A 13,953-nucleotide genomic window follows, 5' to 3' on the forward strand; every position below is an offset into this window, starting at 1 on the left:
ATGTAATTAAAGAAAATATAATACACTGTAAACATTGAAGCAAAGCAAACGTAATAATGCTAATGAATGACATGAATTCAATCAGTGTAAAAATATTACTGTTGCTAGAGAATCTTCTCAATGCTGTTTTTTTGCTTCTACAAGTTGTCAAGAAAACAAATTAGTTAATTTTGTCCTGGGATAAGTCTGTATCCCAAATGCAGTGAGAATTATCAATTATTTAATGTTTAAGTGAAAACGTTTTAAACCAGTATATTGAAAGAAACTGAGCTGGAATGTCTTCTGATGTCACCTTGAGTATATTTTAAGTGGACAGTGCTGTAAATGCACATTCTTTACATTGCTTAAGGCTCAGCTGACTTGGTGCCAGTCAGACAATGGCTAGTGGTAGTTTTCTAAAAGCAGCTGGGTGTCAGTGCTAGCCAAATGCAAGTGTACTATTTTGGTATGATAAGAACGGTGTGTACCAAAGGTTTCTTCTTGTATGTACACCTACCAGTCTTATGCCTAGATTAACACAGAACAAGTATCTTCTTTGTTTTGGTGAAATTCAACGCTAAGTAAAGTTATTGAAAATGAATAAGTAAAGAAAATCTGCATTTAATACCACATTAAATATATGAAAAAACCCACCCATGACCACTTCAATTATATTGTGTTTACAGGCATTCATTCTGCAGGATGGTCCACGTTAATTGTTTTTATCAGTGAGAATGAAGAATTATAAAAAAGGGTGGTTTTGGTTTTTTATCCTCTTCCATTTTGTCGTGTGTACTGGTTTTAGCTGGGATAGATTTAATTTTCTTCATAGTAGCTCCTATGATTCTGTGTTTTGGTTTTGTGACCAAAACAGTGTGGGTGACACATGATGTTTTAGTTGTTGCTGTGCAGCGCTTGCACAGTGTCCAGACCTTTTCTGCTTCTCACCCTGCCCTACCAGTGAGGAGGCTGGAGCTGCACAAGAAGTTGGAAGGGAGGACAACTGGGACAGCTGACCTCAACTGACCAAAGGGATATTCCATATCATATGATGTCACATTCAGCAATAAAAAGCTGGGGGAAAGATTGAGGAAGGAGCAGAGGGGTGTTCAGAGTTATGACATTTATCTTCCCGAGACTATTACATGTGTTGAAGCCCTGCTTTCCTAGAAGCAGCTAAACACCAGCCTGCTGATTAGAAGTAGTGAATGAATTACTATTTTGCTTTGCCTTGTGCATGCAGCTTTGTTTTACCTTTTAAAATGTCTTTACCTCAACCCACAAATTTTCATGCTGTAACTCTTTTGAGCGGCTGTATGTGGTTTAACTGTCCTCCAGGGTTAACCCACAACATCACGATAATACTACTTTGCTGATATGATGTGGATGCATCATACTGCTAGGTACTCTGACTTGTCTTCTTGGAAGGTTTCAACTCCAACACAACCTTATAGTAGTAGATGTGATGAATACTTATTCATCACAAGAAACTGCAGCCTAAGTTTGTCCATCTCTTAATTCCTCTAAATCTTTGTGATCTACTGTCAAATGCCAGGATGAATCAAGAGGTCAATGCACACTTCTAACTCATTTTGGTTGAAGTGCTCCTATCCCATGTTTGTATTGCTGCTGCTTGTTTTTCTGCATGCAAGTTCCACTTTTCTTGTTATACAAATTAATTTCTCCAGAAGTTTGGGTTGTGGCAACTTTTACAAGAGATAGGATTCTCACAAGGAGCAAACATACTTATCCTGTGTGTATATATTGAACTTCATATCCTATTTTAAGAAAAAAAGTTGGGTTTTTTCCCTCGGACTTGTATATCAGTACACCAGTCTCCTAAAAACCCTTTCAATTCATGACTTAGTGCAGTATCTATGCCCATTAAATGCAAAATTGAACCCCAAATATGAAATAACTTTAAATATTTCTTGTGAGAGCCTTTTTTTGCTACCATTTAAGTTGATGACAACTGTCTCTTGGCTCAACAGATAATTTTCAGACTTCAAAATGTGAAAGTAGATCATCTAATGTGCTGAGTTTCAAATACAGTTCTTTCTAATAATTTAAAAATGCATTTCTCAGGAAGGAGTTTTCAGTGTTTTAATGAAGCAGAAGCTGAAAGATGCTGTCCTTCACTGGTTGTACAGAAGTCTGTTAATACTTACTCCTTTCAGTAGCAGTCTGAGCACTGATGGGAAAGTACTCTTCTCTGTTCATATGTAAATCACAGAGATGTATTCCAGCAGCAGAAGAAATATTTCTTGCAAACATGGAATTGAGAAGTTAACTCATTGTATACATTTTTCCAGAATCAAATCTCTGTCTATAAATAATTTATTAGCAGTATCAAAAATGTATTTGCTTATATTTTGCAAATCAATATAGAAACATGACAAATGTTTATTTGCATGTGAATTGCTTCTCCCACAGATTATTTCCTTTATATAATTTATCATATCTTGAACTTCCTCTTCCTGGCCTATTGACAACAAAAAGTATCAAATGTCAGTGATTTACTAACATTTATACAGTGAGCTTTTGCTTTGGAAAAAAATTAGCTGTAGTTATATATATATAATCTGAGAATGCTAACCTTTGATTTGCTTAAATATAGCATTGCTGGAGAACTGATGCAATTGATGTAAATCTGCTTTTATTACAACTTTCCTGAACCTTTTGTAATGACTTCAGACCTCCCCGTGTTTCATTTCTTCCCGGGGAGTAGAAAAACATATACATTAATCACAAAATATCCCACTTAACTTTTAATCTTTACTGTCTTCTATCCATCTGTAAGCTCTTCAGATTCTTTTTTATCTAACATCCCACTTCTGTTTTCCCTAAAATTACTTGAAAATTCTCTCCCTTATTTTTTTTTCTGTTTTCTCTCATATTGACAGTAGTGTGTTTTTATGACAACATACTTTCTGTTGACTTTTGCAACTGACTGTATTCTCATTCTGTTAATCTCTCAAGCAGTTTTGTAAGTATTTAAGTCAGTGAATTATTGTCATGTTTCCTGTCATGCTTAATTTCTGGAAAATTGAATTATTTTACTTGAAACTCTAAACTCTTAGGCATTCCATTTACCATCTCAGTACTATTCCCCTGAATGCTTAGCAAAGGGGAAGTTGACTCTTGGCACACACATATGTTAAAAGGTATTTGATAAATGGTATGTTATTGTATGATTGAAAATCAGAGATCTGGTTACTTGTAATTGCATTGGATATTAACAGGTGCAAAATGAATTTCTAGTCTGTGGTACATATCTCACAAAACCTGTAATAATAAATAAATAATATTGATATAGTCAGCATCACATAATTTTCCAAAGAAATTTGATAGAACTGAAAGTATTTTAATTACTATCTTACTATATATAAATAAAATATAGTTATAAAATGTTATGAAACAAAATGCCACAGAAAAAAAAGTCCTTATAGTTTGCAAGTGAGTGGTTTGGACTTTGTTATATTCATTCATTGATTGGGGGGTTTAATGTATAAAATATCTTATGCAAATGCTAATAAACCTAGGCTTGTTACTTTTCTTTATTCAGAGCCTCAAACTTGCACTTTGAAAGACTTCCTTTGTGCCAATGGAGACTGTGTTTCAGCAAGATTCTGGTGTGATGGGGACTATGACTGTGCAGATGGCTCAGATGAGGTAGGCTTCTTCCAGGAAAAATATTTCTTTAGAAAATTAATAGTTTTATAGTGTTGGAGATTCCCACATATCAGTATTTTAAAAAGCAGCAATGAGAATTCTACAAATTAATCCATATGTGCAAATGCGTTTACTGAATTAAAACTAGACTATTGAAATAGTTATCCTAAAAAGAGAACGTACAAATAAAATCAAGTCATGTTTAATGATAGTCTTAATAATAAGCAATAATCTCGACCTCTTCCCATCCTGGATATATTTTGTGTCCTAGTTGTTTTTTTTGTGGGTTTTTTGAGTAAACAGTGTAGACTGTTGTAAAGCAGAAGCTCACTGGATAATCCTTTGCTGGTTTTCTGTTCTTTCCTGTCCCCCTTCTCTCTTTTTCTTTCTTGCCAGTGCTGGACCTCAGATGCTTCCCTCCTACTTAGAGGGTGTAAACCACCATTCATGAATCACAGCTACCAATTTATTTCACAAGGAATTACTGTATTTCATAGTGTGGAGGACTTTAGTCTGTAACTTCTTTGATTAGCCGTGTATTTGCCAATATTTATATTAAACTCTTGATCTCGTACATTGTTTTTTATTGTACCAGAGATATTGTGAAACAGGCTGTTCAAGAGATCAGTTCCAGTGTTCCAATGGTCAGTGCATATCGGCCAAATGGAAATGTGATGGTCATGAAGACTGCAAACTTGGGGATGATGAGAAAAATTGTGAACCAGGTATTGTTTTAAATAATGCTGAGAAATAAAACAGAATGGAACAAGGAAATAAATGAGAATGAAATAAGGAAAAAATAAATCAACAAATCAAGATTCCTTGTGCACTAGGAGTAGGGAGGAATGCAAAGAAATCTGAAATGCTTTATCTTTTGAATGTGTTTCATTGTATCTTCCTACTTGTGTTTTGAAAAACCCACTTATGTACAGCTATGCAATATGACGCTAGTTGGGGGAATGGTATTTAATTTAATCATATTGAAATATAAATTGATAATGTATACTCAGCTTATAGAATTCTGCTCTGAAAAGAGCAGTAATTCTTGGTATGTTACTAAAGTGTCCCTGTGGAGTTTTTGCTTTGTAGCGTTCATTCAATTTTTACTAGTCTTTATGCAAAGATTTTCTCTAGAAAATTATTATTGTTGCTGTTATTGTTTCCTTACTGCTGTCTTGGAAAAATATAGTTGTTTATTTTTGCAGGATTTTTCCTAAATTTTTTGTAAGCTTGGTCTAGATGGATGTAACTGATAGAAACCTATGACAAAATTCCCCTCTTCCCAGTGCAACAAAAATGTCCATCTGTATTTTAAAAGAAACTGATTAATATGCATTGATTTTAATTGTAATAACGTATACTTTCTAAAACCATGGTTTCTTATAAATTTATCTTATTTAATTATAAGCACTTAGTAACTTAACATACATAGCTAAACCCTAAGCCCATTTTAAAGAATGCCATTTTTTAATGCTCACTCTGTGAATATGTGTATGTGTTTAGTAACCATTGTTACCAAGCACAAGGAAAACACAAAAAGAAATTTCTCAGTGATAAAACACAAATTTCAATTCACTATCATTGTACATTTTACTTAGGATGCAACAATTAAGTTTTGTCAAATATTTCATTGTAGTTCATGAACGTTTGTAAAAGCTCTGGTCAGCTATAAATACATGTTTACTCACTATGTTAATGAGGTGAAAACATAAAATTATAAAGCAACTTATTTATAAATTGTCTTTTTCTTAATGCTAAAACATGTGTTTGTAACCAGCATCTCCAACCTGCTCTTCAAGTGAGTACATATGTGCAAGTGGAGGCTGTATTTCGGCATCTTTGAAATGTAATGGAGAGTATGACTGCGCTGATGGATCTGATGAGGTAGATGACAACCTTTAATTGGGTATTTTTTTTCCTACTGTCTGGCATGTAATTTTGTTAAGTTTTAGGACTGATTAAAAGGTCAAATGGTTTTGTTTTGGGTTTTTTTTGGTTTGGTTTTTTCTGCAACCATTGAACTTAGTCCCATGATTTTGATTCACTGGTAGTTACAATGCATTATGTTTGTTTTCTCTGTGGCCACCTTTTGGAGCAGACAAATTTGTTTTCCCTAAATCAAAATCTGAACATGGTTCTGTGGGAGTTTGCTTCAGGGACTGCTCCAAATTAATTTGTGGACAAATTTGTGTCATGTTTGGCTCCCATGTCTTCTAGATTCACCTAATACAGTCCTAGCAGGCACTGCTCTTCCTACATGTTGCACTGTTGGTCTCTTTTTAAAGAATTACCACCTTCATGAACAAATTCAATAAAAAAGACCAGAAGTAGTTGTTATTTCTCAGAGCCATAAAGGTGCCAGTTGGAACCTGAAGGATCCCTGAGCCAAGTGCTACACAGTGCTGGTGAAGACAATCCACTCTGGAGGTTTCTAGTCCTGATCGATATGGATATGAGCCAGTTTGCACTATGTGTCCTCATATTCAGGGTTGGTTTTCTTAGGGCAGTTGTCTGCAGAAATATCAAGGTAGTCATTGTTTCCATTGCTAATACTAAGCAACATAAAGAAGTAATATCAGAACATATGTAACGTGTTGCTACTATTTCACCTGGACTTCAGTAACTATTTCATTCCACATTCAATTGTCAGGAACAACTTTATTGAATTAAATACTTAGGGTGACAAAAAACAGTGTCGGTAAATTTTGTTAGGTTGGTCTTTAAATATGTTGTTGTTCTAATTCAGTAATATTTATTTCATATCTGTATTCACACAGATGGATTGTGTAACAGACTGTAAAGAAGATCAGTTTCGATGCAAGAATAAGGCCTACTGTATCCCTGTCAGATGGTTTTGTGATGGGATCCATGACTGTGTGGATGGCAGTGATGAAGAAAACTGTGACCAAGGCAAGAGACACTTTTCTCGTGTGCTTACTATATTGTTTTTTGTAATAACACATGTTGTAAGTTAGTGGTACCCTGACCATTCTAAGTGATGAAATGAAAGGTCTGTGACCTCTTTCAACAGAGACAGTATAGCAGCTTTACAAGCCATTTGCCGGATGAAGCAAAACTTACATTGTTTATAACACAGCTCATTGCTCCTTCTTTGTGTTTCCTTCCCCGTGGATCAAAAGATTGTGTTATTACTGGAAGCATATTCTGTCTCATCAGAGAAATCAGTGATAAATCCAGTTAATTTACAGTTTTATAGGCAACAATAAATTACAAGGCTCTTCAATATAATGAAAAATTGCTAAATAAGTAATCTTGAGACCTCAGTTTTCTATTTATTTCCATGGAGATGAAATGTTGCAACTAACCAGAACCCATAAAACCATGTTTTGAATTCTCTCTCTCCTTATAGAGCAGAATTGTGCACAAAAGTTGATTCACATGAAGCTAAACACTGTGCTCAGGCTTTCATGCTTATGATTAAGCTTCAAAATGTGTTTTTGAGATATACATCTGTTGGTCTAATTCTCATAGTTTCTGCAAATTCTTGTTCTAATGTATGTTTTCAATTGAGCATTCGTATATATTTAAATACATATCTATATATAAATACACACATAGATGTATGCAATTAAACATTATTAAATTAGTTCCCTATAGTATTCTACCTGATGTTTATTTCTATTTTTTTTTTAACTGAAACTTTCTCGAGCTAACAAACAGTAGCAGTGTAACTGCACAAAATTCTTAGTAAGGGTAGCAATTCTATGTGTTAGTCATCTACAATCACATTATATGTGTATGTGTGTAGCTTCAAAAGCATAATACAATACAATACAGGAATAAGTAACACTAATCAGAGATGAAGCAAGCAATTGCAGAGTAAAATATCCTTCCCTTAGTTTGCCATAAGTCCGCTAACCAACACCTTCCACTAGGAAAAAAAAAATAAAAATATGGGATTATTAAGTTTGAAAGAGAGCAGAAAAATGAAGAAAATGGGAAGAATGTTCTAGAGATGTTTAGATGCAAAGAGAAAAATACCATATTTGGAAGCATTGAAGAATGAATTGTTTTGAGAAGACTGGGAGCAACAACATTTTTAAAAATGTCTAGTCCATTTTCAAACTGCTTTTAAAATATCTGGACTGTATCTCTTTAAAAACCAGTGAAGTGTAAGTAAGTAGTAACGCACTTATTTTATCTGGAGCCCACATTAATCTTTGGATAGCATAATGGAGCTTCTGTGAACTGCAAATTGCTTATAATGCAATAAGAAGCCTTTTGCCTAGTTGGTTATTGCTATAATACTTTGTATTTATGTCACAATTATGATTTCTGTTATAGAAATCTATTCTATAAAGGAATTATGATAGGCAGAGCAATCACATGAAACAAATGCCAGTTTATCTCACTGATAACTAGTTTTTTCCTCCTTGGAAATGCTGCAAACACAAATGGAGTCTTATTCTACAGCATTCTAAAACAATCTCTGTAATATTTATCTGTCGCCCACTGTGCATATTTATCAGCATAGCTCTTTTCAATCTTATTATACAACTAGAAATATGGTTTTATTGTGATTACACACACAGTTATATATATTCATGTCTTTCATCACAAAGAATACTTGAATATCATATATTTTTCCTTAGATGATAATAGAGAAAATTTCTGTTAATGTTCATAAGTTATATTTGCAATGGGAGGGTGAGAGTTCCCAACATCCTCTTACACAGTGGGTATTTCATGCAAATTAATATTCTGGAAAAAAACTTTAAAGCATTCTGAACCCTTTATAGTGAAAGAGAGCCTTCTGTTGATTTTAATGGGGTGTGAACAGGGCACTGAATGAGTAAGTAAAAAAACCACTGGAGCCTGATCTAACTATTAGGATGGATGTAATGCATTGAGGCAAGCCACAGTGAGATTTTTGGTGTTATCATATGAAATTTAATTGTTTCTTCTTCTGAAGGTACACAGATTTATTTCTTTTATACTCTGTTCCTCTCAGGAAACTGAGAAACCTGTTACTATAAAAACGTGTTAGGTAGAAAACTAATTTCAATACGTTTCTATAACTTCATTGACTGGTAGTGGTAAAATTTAGTTATAATTTTGAAACAAAATGCCTTCTTACTGCTACATGTATTAAAACTGAATCCAACTTGAACCGATTTTTAAAGCTTGAGCACTTGATCTCAAAACATTTTTTCTCAACCCCTGTTCCATTTTGTTAGAAGATTCGGGGTTCAATCAATGCTAAAGTTACATGAAATAATTTATTATTGCTGCATTTGTGTTCAGTAAATATCCTAATGAGAAATTTCAGAAGTTACAAAAGGGAAGACTGTTAGAGGTCACCTTGTCTTATGTACCCTGTGCCTACATGGCTAAATACAGAGTTTATAGCTGATGGTGATGTTAAAAGCCTGGCTGAGCATATTACTACGCAGGAGAAGAAAAAGATGCTACCTCATGGCTAAGGGACTGCAATTACTTCGTCTCTTCTGAACACAATGTGTGTCTCAGAGAGTGGGAGTAGGAATAGGTGGAGGATGAGACATTCATATGAGACAAACCTGAACTGAAGTGGCCTTTCACAAGTTTGCCTATATTTGTGTCTTCTGGTTTGTACCATTCTCTGGTAGCACGAATTTCTGAGGTACCCTGCCAGCTCTTTTCTGAAAGGCAGCATCACCAAAGGAAGTTATAGACAGAAAGATTGTTTAATCATCTCCTGGCTAAATGCAGGGGGAACACACCTAACTGGTGAGTTGTCAGTGTCTTTGATAACTGCCCTTTCTAGTCAGACCAAATAGGGAATTCACAGCTAACAGTCATGGAAAGAAAGTGAGAAAAGTGTGTGGTCAAGGAAGAGGTTTTTAATATTTCTCTCTGCCTCTCCAACTCTTTCAGTTGAGATTTGTTCATTTAGTTATGCTGTGTGCGTCATTCTCTGCAGATAGTACATGTAAATGATTGTACTGGTTTTATCAAGAACTGATGTTTTTTTCTTTTGTCTTTATGTTTTCCTGGGGTTTTTTCTATCTTCATCCTCCCAGGAGGAAATATATGTAGAGCTGATGAATTTTTGTGCAACAATTCCCTCTGCAAACTTCATTTTTGGGTTTGTGATGGCGAGGATGACTGTGGAGATAACTCTGATGAAGTTGCTGAAATGTGTGGTATGATATTAAATTTTTCAAGTGCTTTTCATGTGGTAAAGCAAGAAATTACATGTAACATGCGTAAATGTATAAGGACATATGTGTCTAAGTTTTATTTATTTGACTTTTAAAAGATTATCTTGAAATGTGGGATATACTTTTCCATTGTTGTTGCTTCTCATGTAATTTCAGATAAGATATTTGTTAGAAATTAATCTCTTTGTAGGAAATGCACAGATAGGAATTACTTCTACATGGAAATATTGATCATCATTGAATTTCCTACTTCCTTTGCTTTATTTCTGTCATATTTACTGATTCTCAAAAAAAGAAGTGTAGTTACCCTTAGTGCACAAAATAATTTAATTCCCTGAATGAAAAACTTATACTGTAAAAATTGTTGAAGTGTTATTACATTAGGTACCAGAAGTTAAAATCAAGCACCATTCATATGTCAGGTACAACTGTGTTCCCATGCCCGCTTATTGCTTTGATAAGGAGACATTAAAGAAGGTTCAAGAATACTAGCTGGGTAATAGTGGATTCTTTTTTTTTTTGCGTTTTTTTTTTTTTTTTTGCTTTTTTTTAAATGTACAGTAAAGTTTCCATGCCCTCCAACAAGGCCGTACAGATGTAGAAACAACAGGGTTTGTCTAAGACCTGAGCAGATTTGCAATGAAGTTGATGACTGTGGTGATAACTCGGATGAAGATCACTGTGGTAGGTGATATTACCTTTCAAGGCATTCAGAGCAAAGAAAAGAACTTGAAGGCAAACTTTGTTACAGAGATCTGCTTGTCCTTCAGTAAAATTTAACTGGAGGTTAGTAGATCAGAATTTGAAACTGAAATAAATTAAGATTGAAATAATTTCCATTTCTTTAGTGCTTCATGGTTATTCCCATTTGTATGTGTCAAAAATAATCTAAGAATCATAAATACTGATTTATTTTTCTCTTATTAATGTGTAATTATATAGATAAAATCACATATAAAGCAAGGCCATGTAAAAAAGACGAATTTGCTTGTAAGGATAAGAAATGTATTCCGATGGAGCTACAGTGCGATTGGTTTGATGACTGTGGAGACGGTTCAGATGAGCAAGACTGCAAAATAAGTGAGTTTGTCTGACAAGACACATTTCCATGATTGTAGCAGAAAATAAATAACTAACTGAGACTTTGATCCATGCAAAACCTATTCAACAACACAGAAGTTAAATAAACTTAGTTATTCTTTAGTTATAGAAGAGTTAATTCTATTTGACATACCACAAGAAGAAAGCAAATTTTATAGCAATTCAGGTTGACTGCATTTGATTTCTTGTCTGCAGCAAGAAAAAAATTAGTATTAAATTCTTGATGTGAAATAAAGTATCTCAATTAAACAGTGTCAATTTATGTGCATATGTAGGTAAATACAGTAATGTCATGTATTTGTTTAAAATTTACCTTGATCTTTTAACAGAAAAATAAATTTGTGGTGTTATTTGTTGTGGTGTTATTTGTTGTTGTTACTTTAGATCTGATTTTTAACAGTTAAAACATAAGGCTATTTTTAGACATTTCATTCATGTTTAGGTGTCGCTGAATACACATGTGAAGATAACGTGAATCCTTGTGGAGATGACGCATACTGTAATCAAACAAAGACATCCCTACTGTGTCAGTGTAAACCTGGATTTCAGAGAAACAAGAGGAATAGACAATGTGAAGGTACAGATCTTTTCCATCATCCCTTGCTGTAAAGTATTAAAAGTCAACTGTGTAGTCAATTTTCTATACTGGAGAAGGTGATACACATCACATACTTTTTTCTGCAGAGTAAAAACTCTTTCAGAGCTATGGGATTAAGAAATCAAAGAAAGAAACTGAAAGGATTTACAGGATGTAGATTTATGCAGTTTACCTGGAGAGGTTGTCAAAGATTAACATTGGTTGTGAATGTGAAAAGGTTCAAGTCAGGCCATTAAATGATTTTATAATTTAGGGGATAAATGGGCCATTTAAGGTCTAGCAGATTATTTTACTGAGCAGTTGTTATTGGCATTTTAGTTAGCAGATGAGAAGATTTTGAGAAGCTTAAAATAATGAAGATGTGTAAAACTGAAAATTGAAATGAAAATAAACAGATTGAAAGTAAAATACCTTAGAAAATGTAGTCTTGTATATATGATGCCACACTGGTCAGAAAAGATGACGTAGTTGTTATAATGAAAGAGTTGAATAAAAAGATAAGATAAATGTACCTTCCCAAAGAATGGGTTGTGAATTCATTTTCTTACTGTTGAGCAATAAAAAGCAGGAAAACATTGATCACTTCAGTGGGACTATCAAAGTGAATAGATACTTGCATACCAAAACTTCATTGTTTGGCTCTTAAGAAAAACATATATACAAGAGGTGTTCCAGTAAGGGTTGATCATGTAGTTTCATCTGTAACGGAGATAGGTTTGTTGATGATAACTTTAACAGATGTTTTCATTCTCAACGTTGATTTTAAGATCTGATGATAATGGTTTGATATAAGAAGGATGGAGAAATAATATATCTTTTTTAGATACGTTGATTGCAGTGGAAATAACATTAGTGATAATTGCAGCAGGATTCCTTTTACTGTTGCAAGACACAACAATGCTTAAGAATTCATTTTGTTCGTCTGATTTGTTCCATGATGTTCCGAACTTGTTAAATAATAGAGTATTAAGCTGTAGATATATAAATTTCAATTCTTTCCCTCATAGATATCAATGAGTGTATGGTATTTGGTGCCTGCTCCCAACACTGCAATAATATTAAGGGGTCATACAAATGTGCCTGCGAGAAAAATTATAAGGAGAGGAATAACAGTTGTATAGCAAAAGGTAAGGCTATAAAAATCAAAATAGATTGACAGTACTAAATCATTTATTATGTACATGGTTGGTAACTCTAATGTGTGGCATATACAATTTATTTTTAGAGAATTATTTCTTGAATAGTACACAGCAATAATTCTCAAAACCACTCAGATTTACCTTTCATTTTGGTAAGCAGTAAATTCTTATCACTTCCATGTAAATGAACCTACTTAATATGAAGGTCCATTTCCAACTCCAGCTTTCTCTAAAAAATATATATACACAAATAAGAAAAAGAGAGATTATATTAGCAAACATGTCAGCATCCTAGTGAAGCTTTAAAAGCTTGAGAGAACAATCAGCTCTTTTATAGAAACATGTTTTAGAACTTTAGGAATAAATTAAGTAGCATCTGTAGTTAATCTGTTTTGTTTTGTCTTATTGAAAAGTCTTATATAAGTCATTTAAGTGAGGTTTTTCTTAGTCACCTAAGAATACACTCTTCATATAAATCATGATCCAGAGAAGGTAAAGAAATATGCACACATAGATGTTACTTCTGTCTTTGATAAGGCAGAGTTCTTGAACAAAATGGCAGTAATAATTAAATCTGGGTATTATGTAACTTTTAAATCATTTTAGAAATGGAACAAGCAACAATGCAACTGCCTGAATAAACGTAACATAATCTTTATGGATCTGTATCTGAATAACTGAAAGGATGATCCTAGCACCTTTCCTGCATTTTAGTGACATTTTGTTGTGAGTTTGACTTATACCTGCACGTGCAGAAACACTGTTGAAGTTACAAGGTGTGGCTCCTGATACATGTCTGTGCCTATCAGGTGCACAACTATGAGCAGTACCCAATCTGAACTTTATGGCCAGTAAACACCTGTTGTGGGCATATGTCCTGGAACAGTAATTAATTGTATCACATTAATTCCAGTTCTTCCTTCTTTGTACCTCACCAGTCAATAATGTAGGTACAACCATGCTAGGTAGCTAGATGGTGGTAGTCAGGTTTCTTACGTGCTTAGTTCACATTTTCTTGAAGCAAACTTACCATGGGTGGTTCATATTAATGAGTCATTAGTCATTTCCTCGGTATATAACATGGACTCTCTCAAGATTTAGCACCGTTACATGTTACTGAGGAAGCAATCAGATTATGACATTGGAACAAAAAAGATTACTGTGGATAGTGGCTTGTTATTACAGAAACACAGGCACAATTCTGACACTTTATAATTTAAATACCCAGGAATCACTATCCTACATCTGAATTTTTTGCAAGCTTCATTTCCATTGCCATACAGTTAATGGTTCCCTCTTT

The 13,953-nt window shown here is 33.9% G+C and overlaps 1 protein-coding gene across 1 annotated transcript in view; it reads left to right on the forward strand.

The window, feature by feature from the left end:
* Positions 1–13,953, forward strand: part of LOC104531908 (low-density lipoprotein receptor-related protein 1B-like) — a gene marked incomplete at both ends in the record, with an annotated part of 61,717 nt that overhangs the window by 9,239 nt on the left and 38,525 nt on the right. Inside the window, 9 exons of the mRNA XM_010176948.1 lie at positions 3,545–3,651; positions 4,247–4,376; positions 5,429–5,535; positions 6,429–6,561; positions 9,675–9,797; positions 10,377–10,499; positions 10,758–10,895; positions 11,359–11,493; positions 12,522–12,641. Of these exons, the coding sequence (XP_010175250.1) occupies positions 3,545–3,651; positions 4,247–4,376; positions 5,429–5,535; positions 6,429–6,561; positions 9,675–9,797; positions 10,377–10,499; positions 10,758–10,895; positions 11,359–11,493; positions 12,522–12,641 (1,116 nt within the window). The remainder of the gene's footprint in view (positions 1–3,544; positions 3,652–4,246; positions 4,377–5,428; positions 5,536–6,428; positions 6,562–9,674; positions 9,798–10,376; positions 10,500–10,757; positions 10,896–11,358; positions 11,494–12,521; positions 12,642–13,953) is intronic.

The sequence above is a fragment of the Antrostomus carolinensis genome, unplaced genomic scaffold (genome assembly GCF_000700745.2).
Source record: "Antrostomus carolinensis isolate BGI_N321 unplaced genomic scaffold, ASM70074v2 scaffold24591, whole genome shotgun sequence".
In the NCBI taxonomy this organism is placed as follows: Eukaryota; Metazoa; Chordata; class Aves; order Caprimulgiformes; family Caprimulgidae; genus Antrostomus; species Antrostomus carolinensis.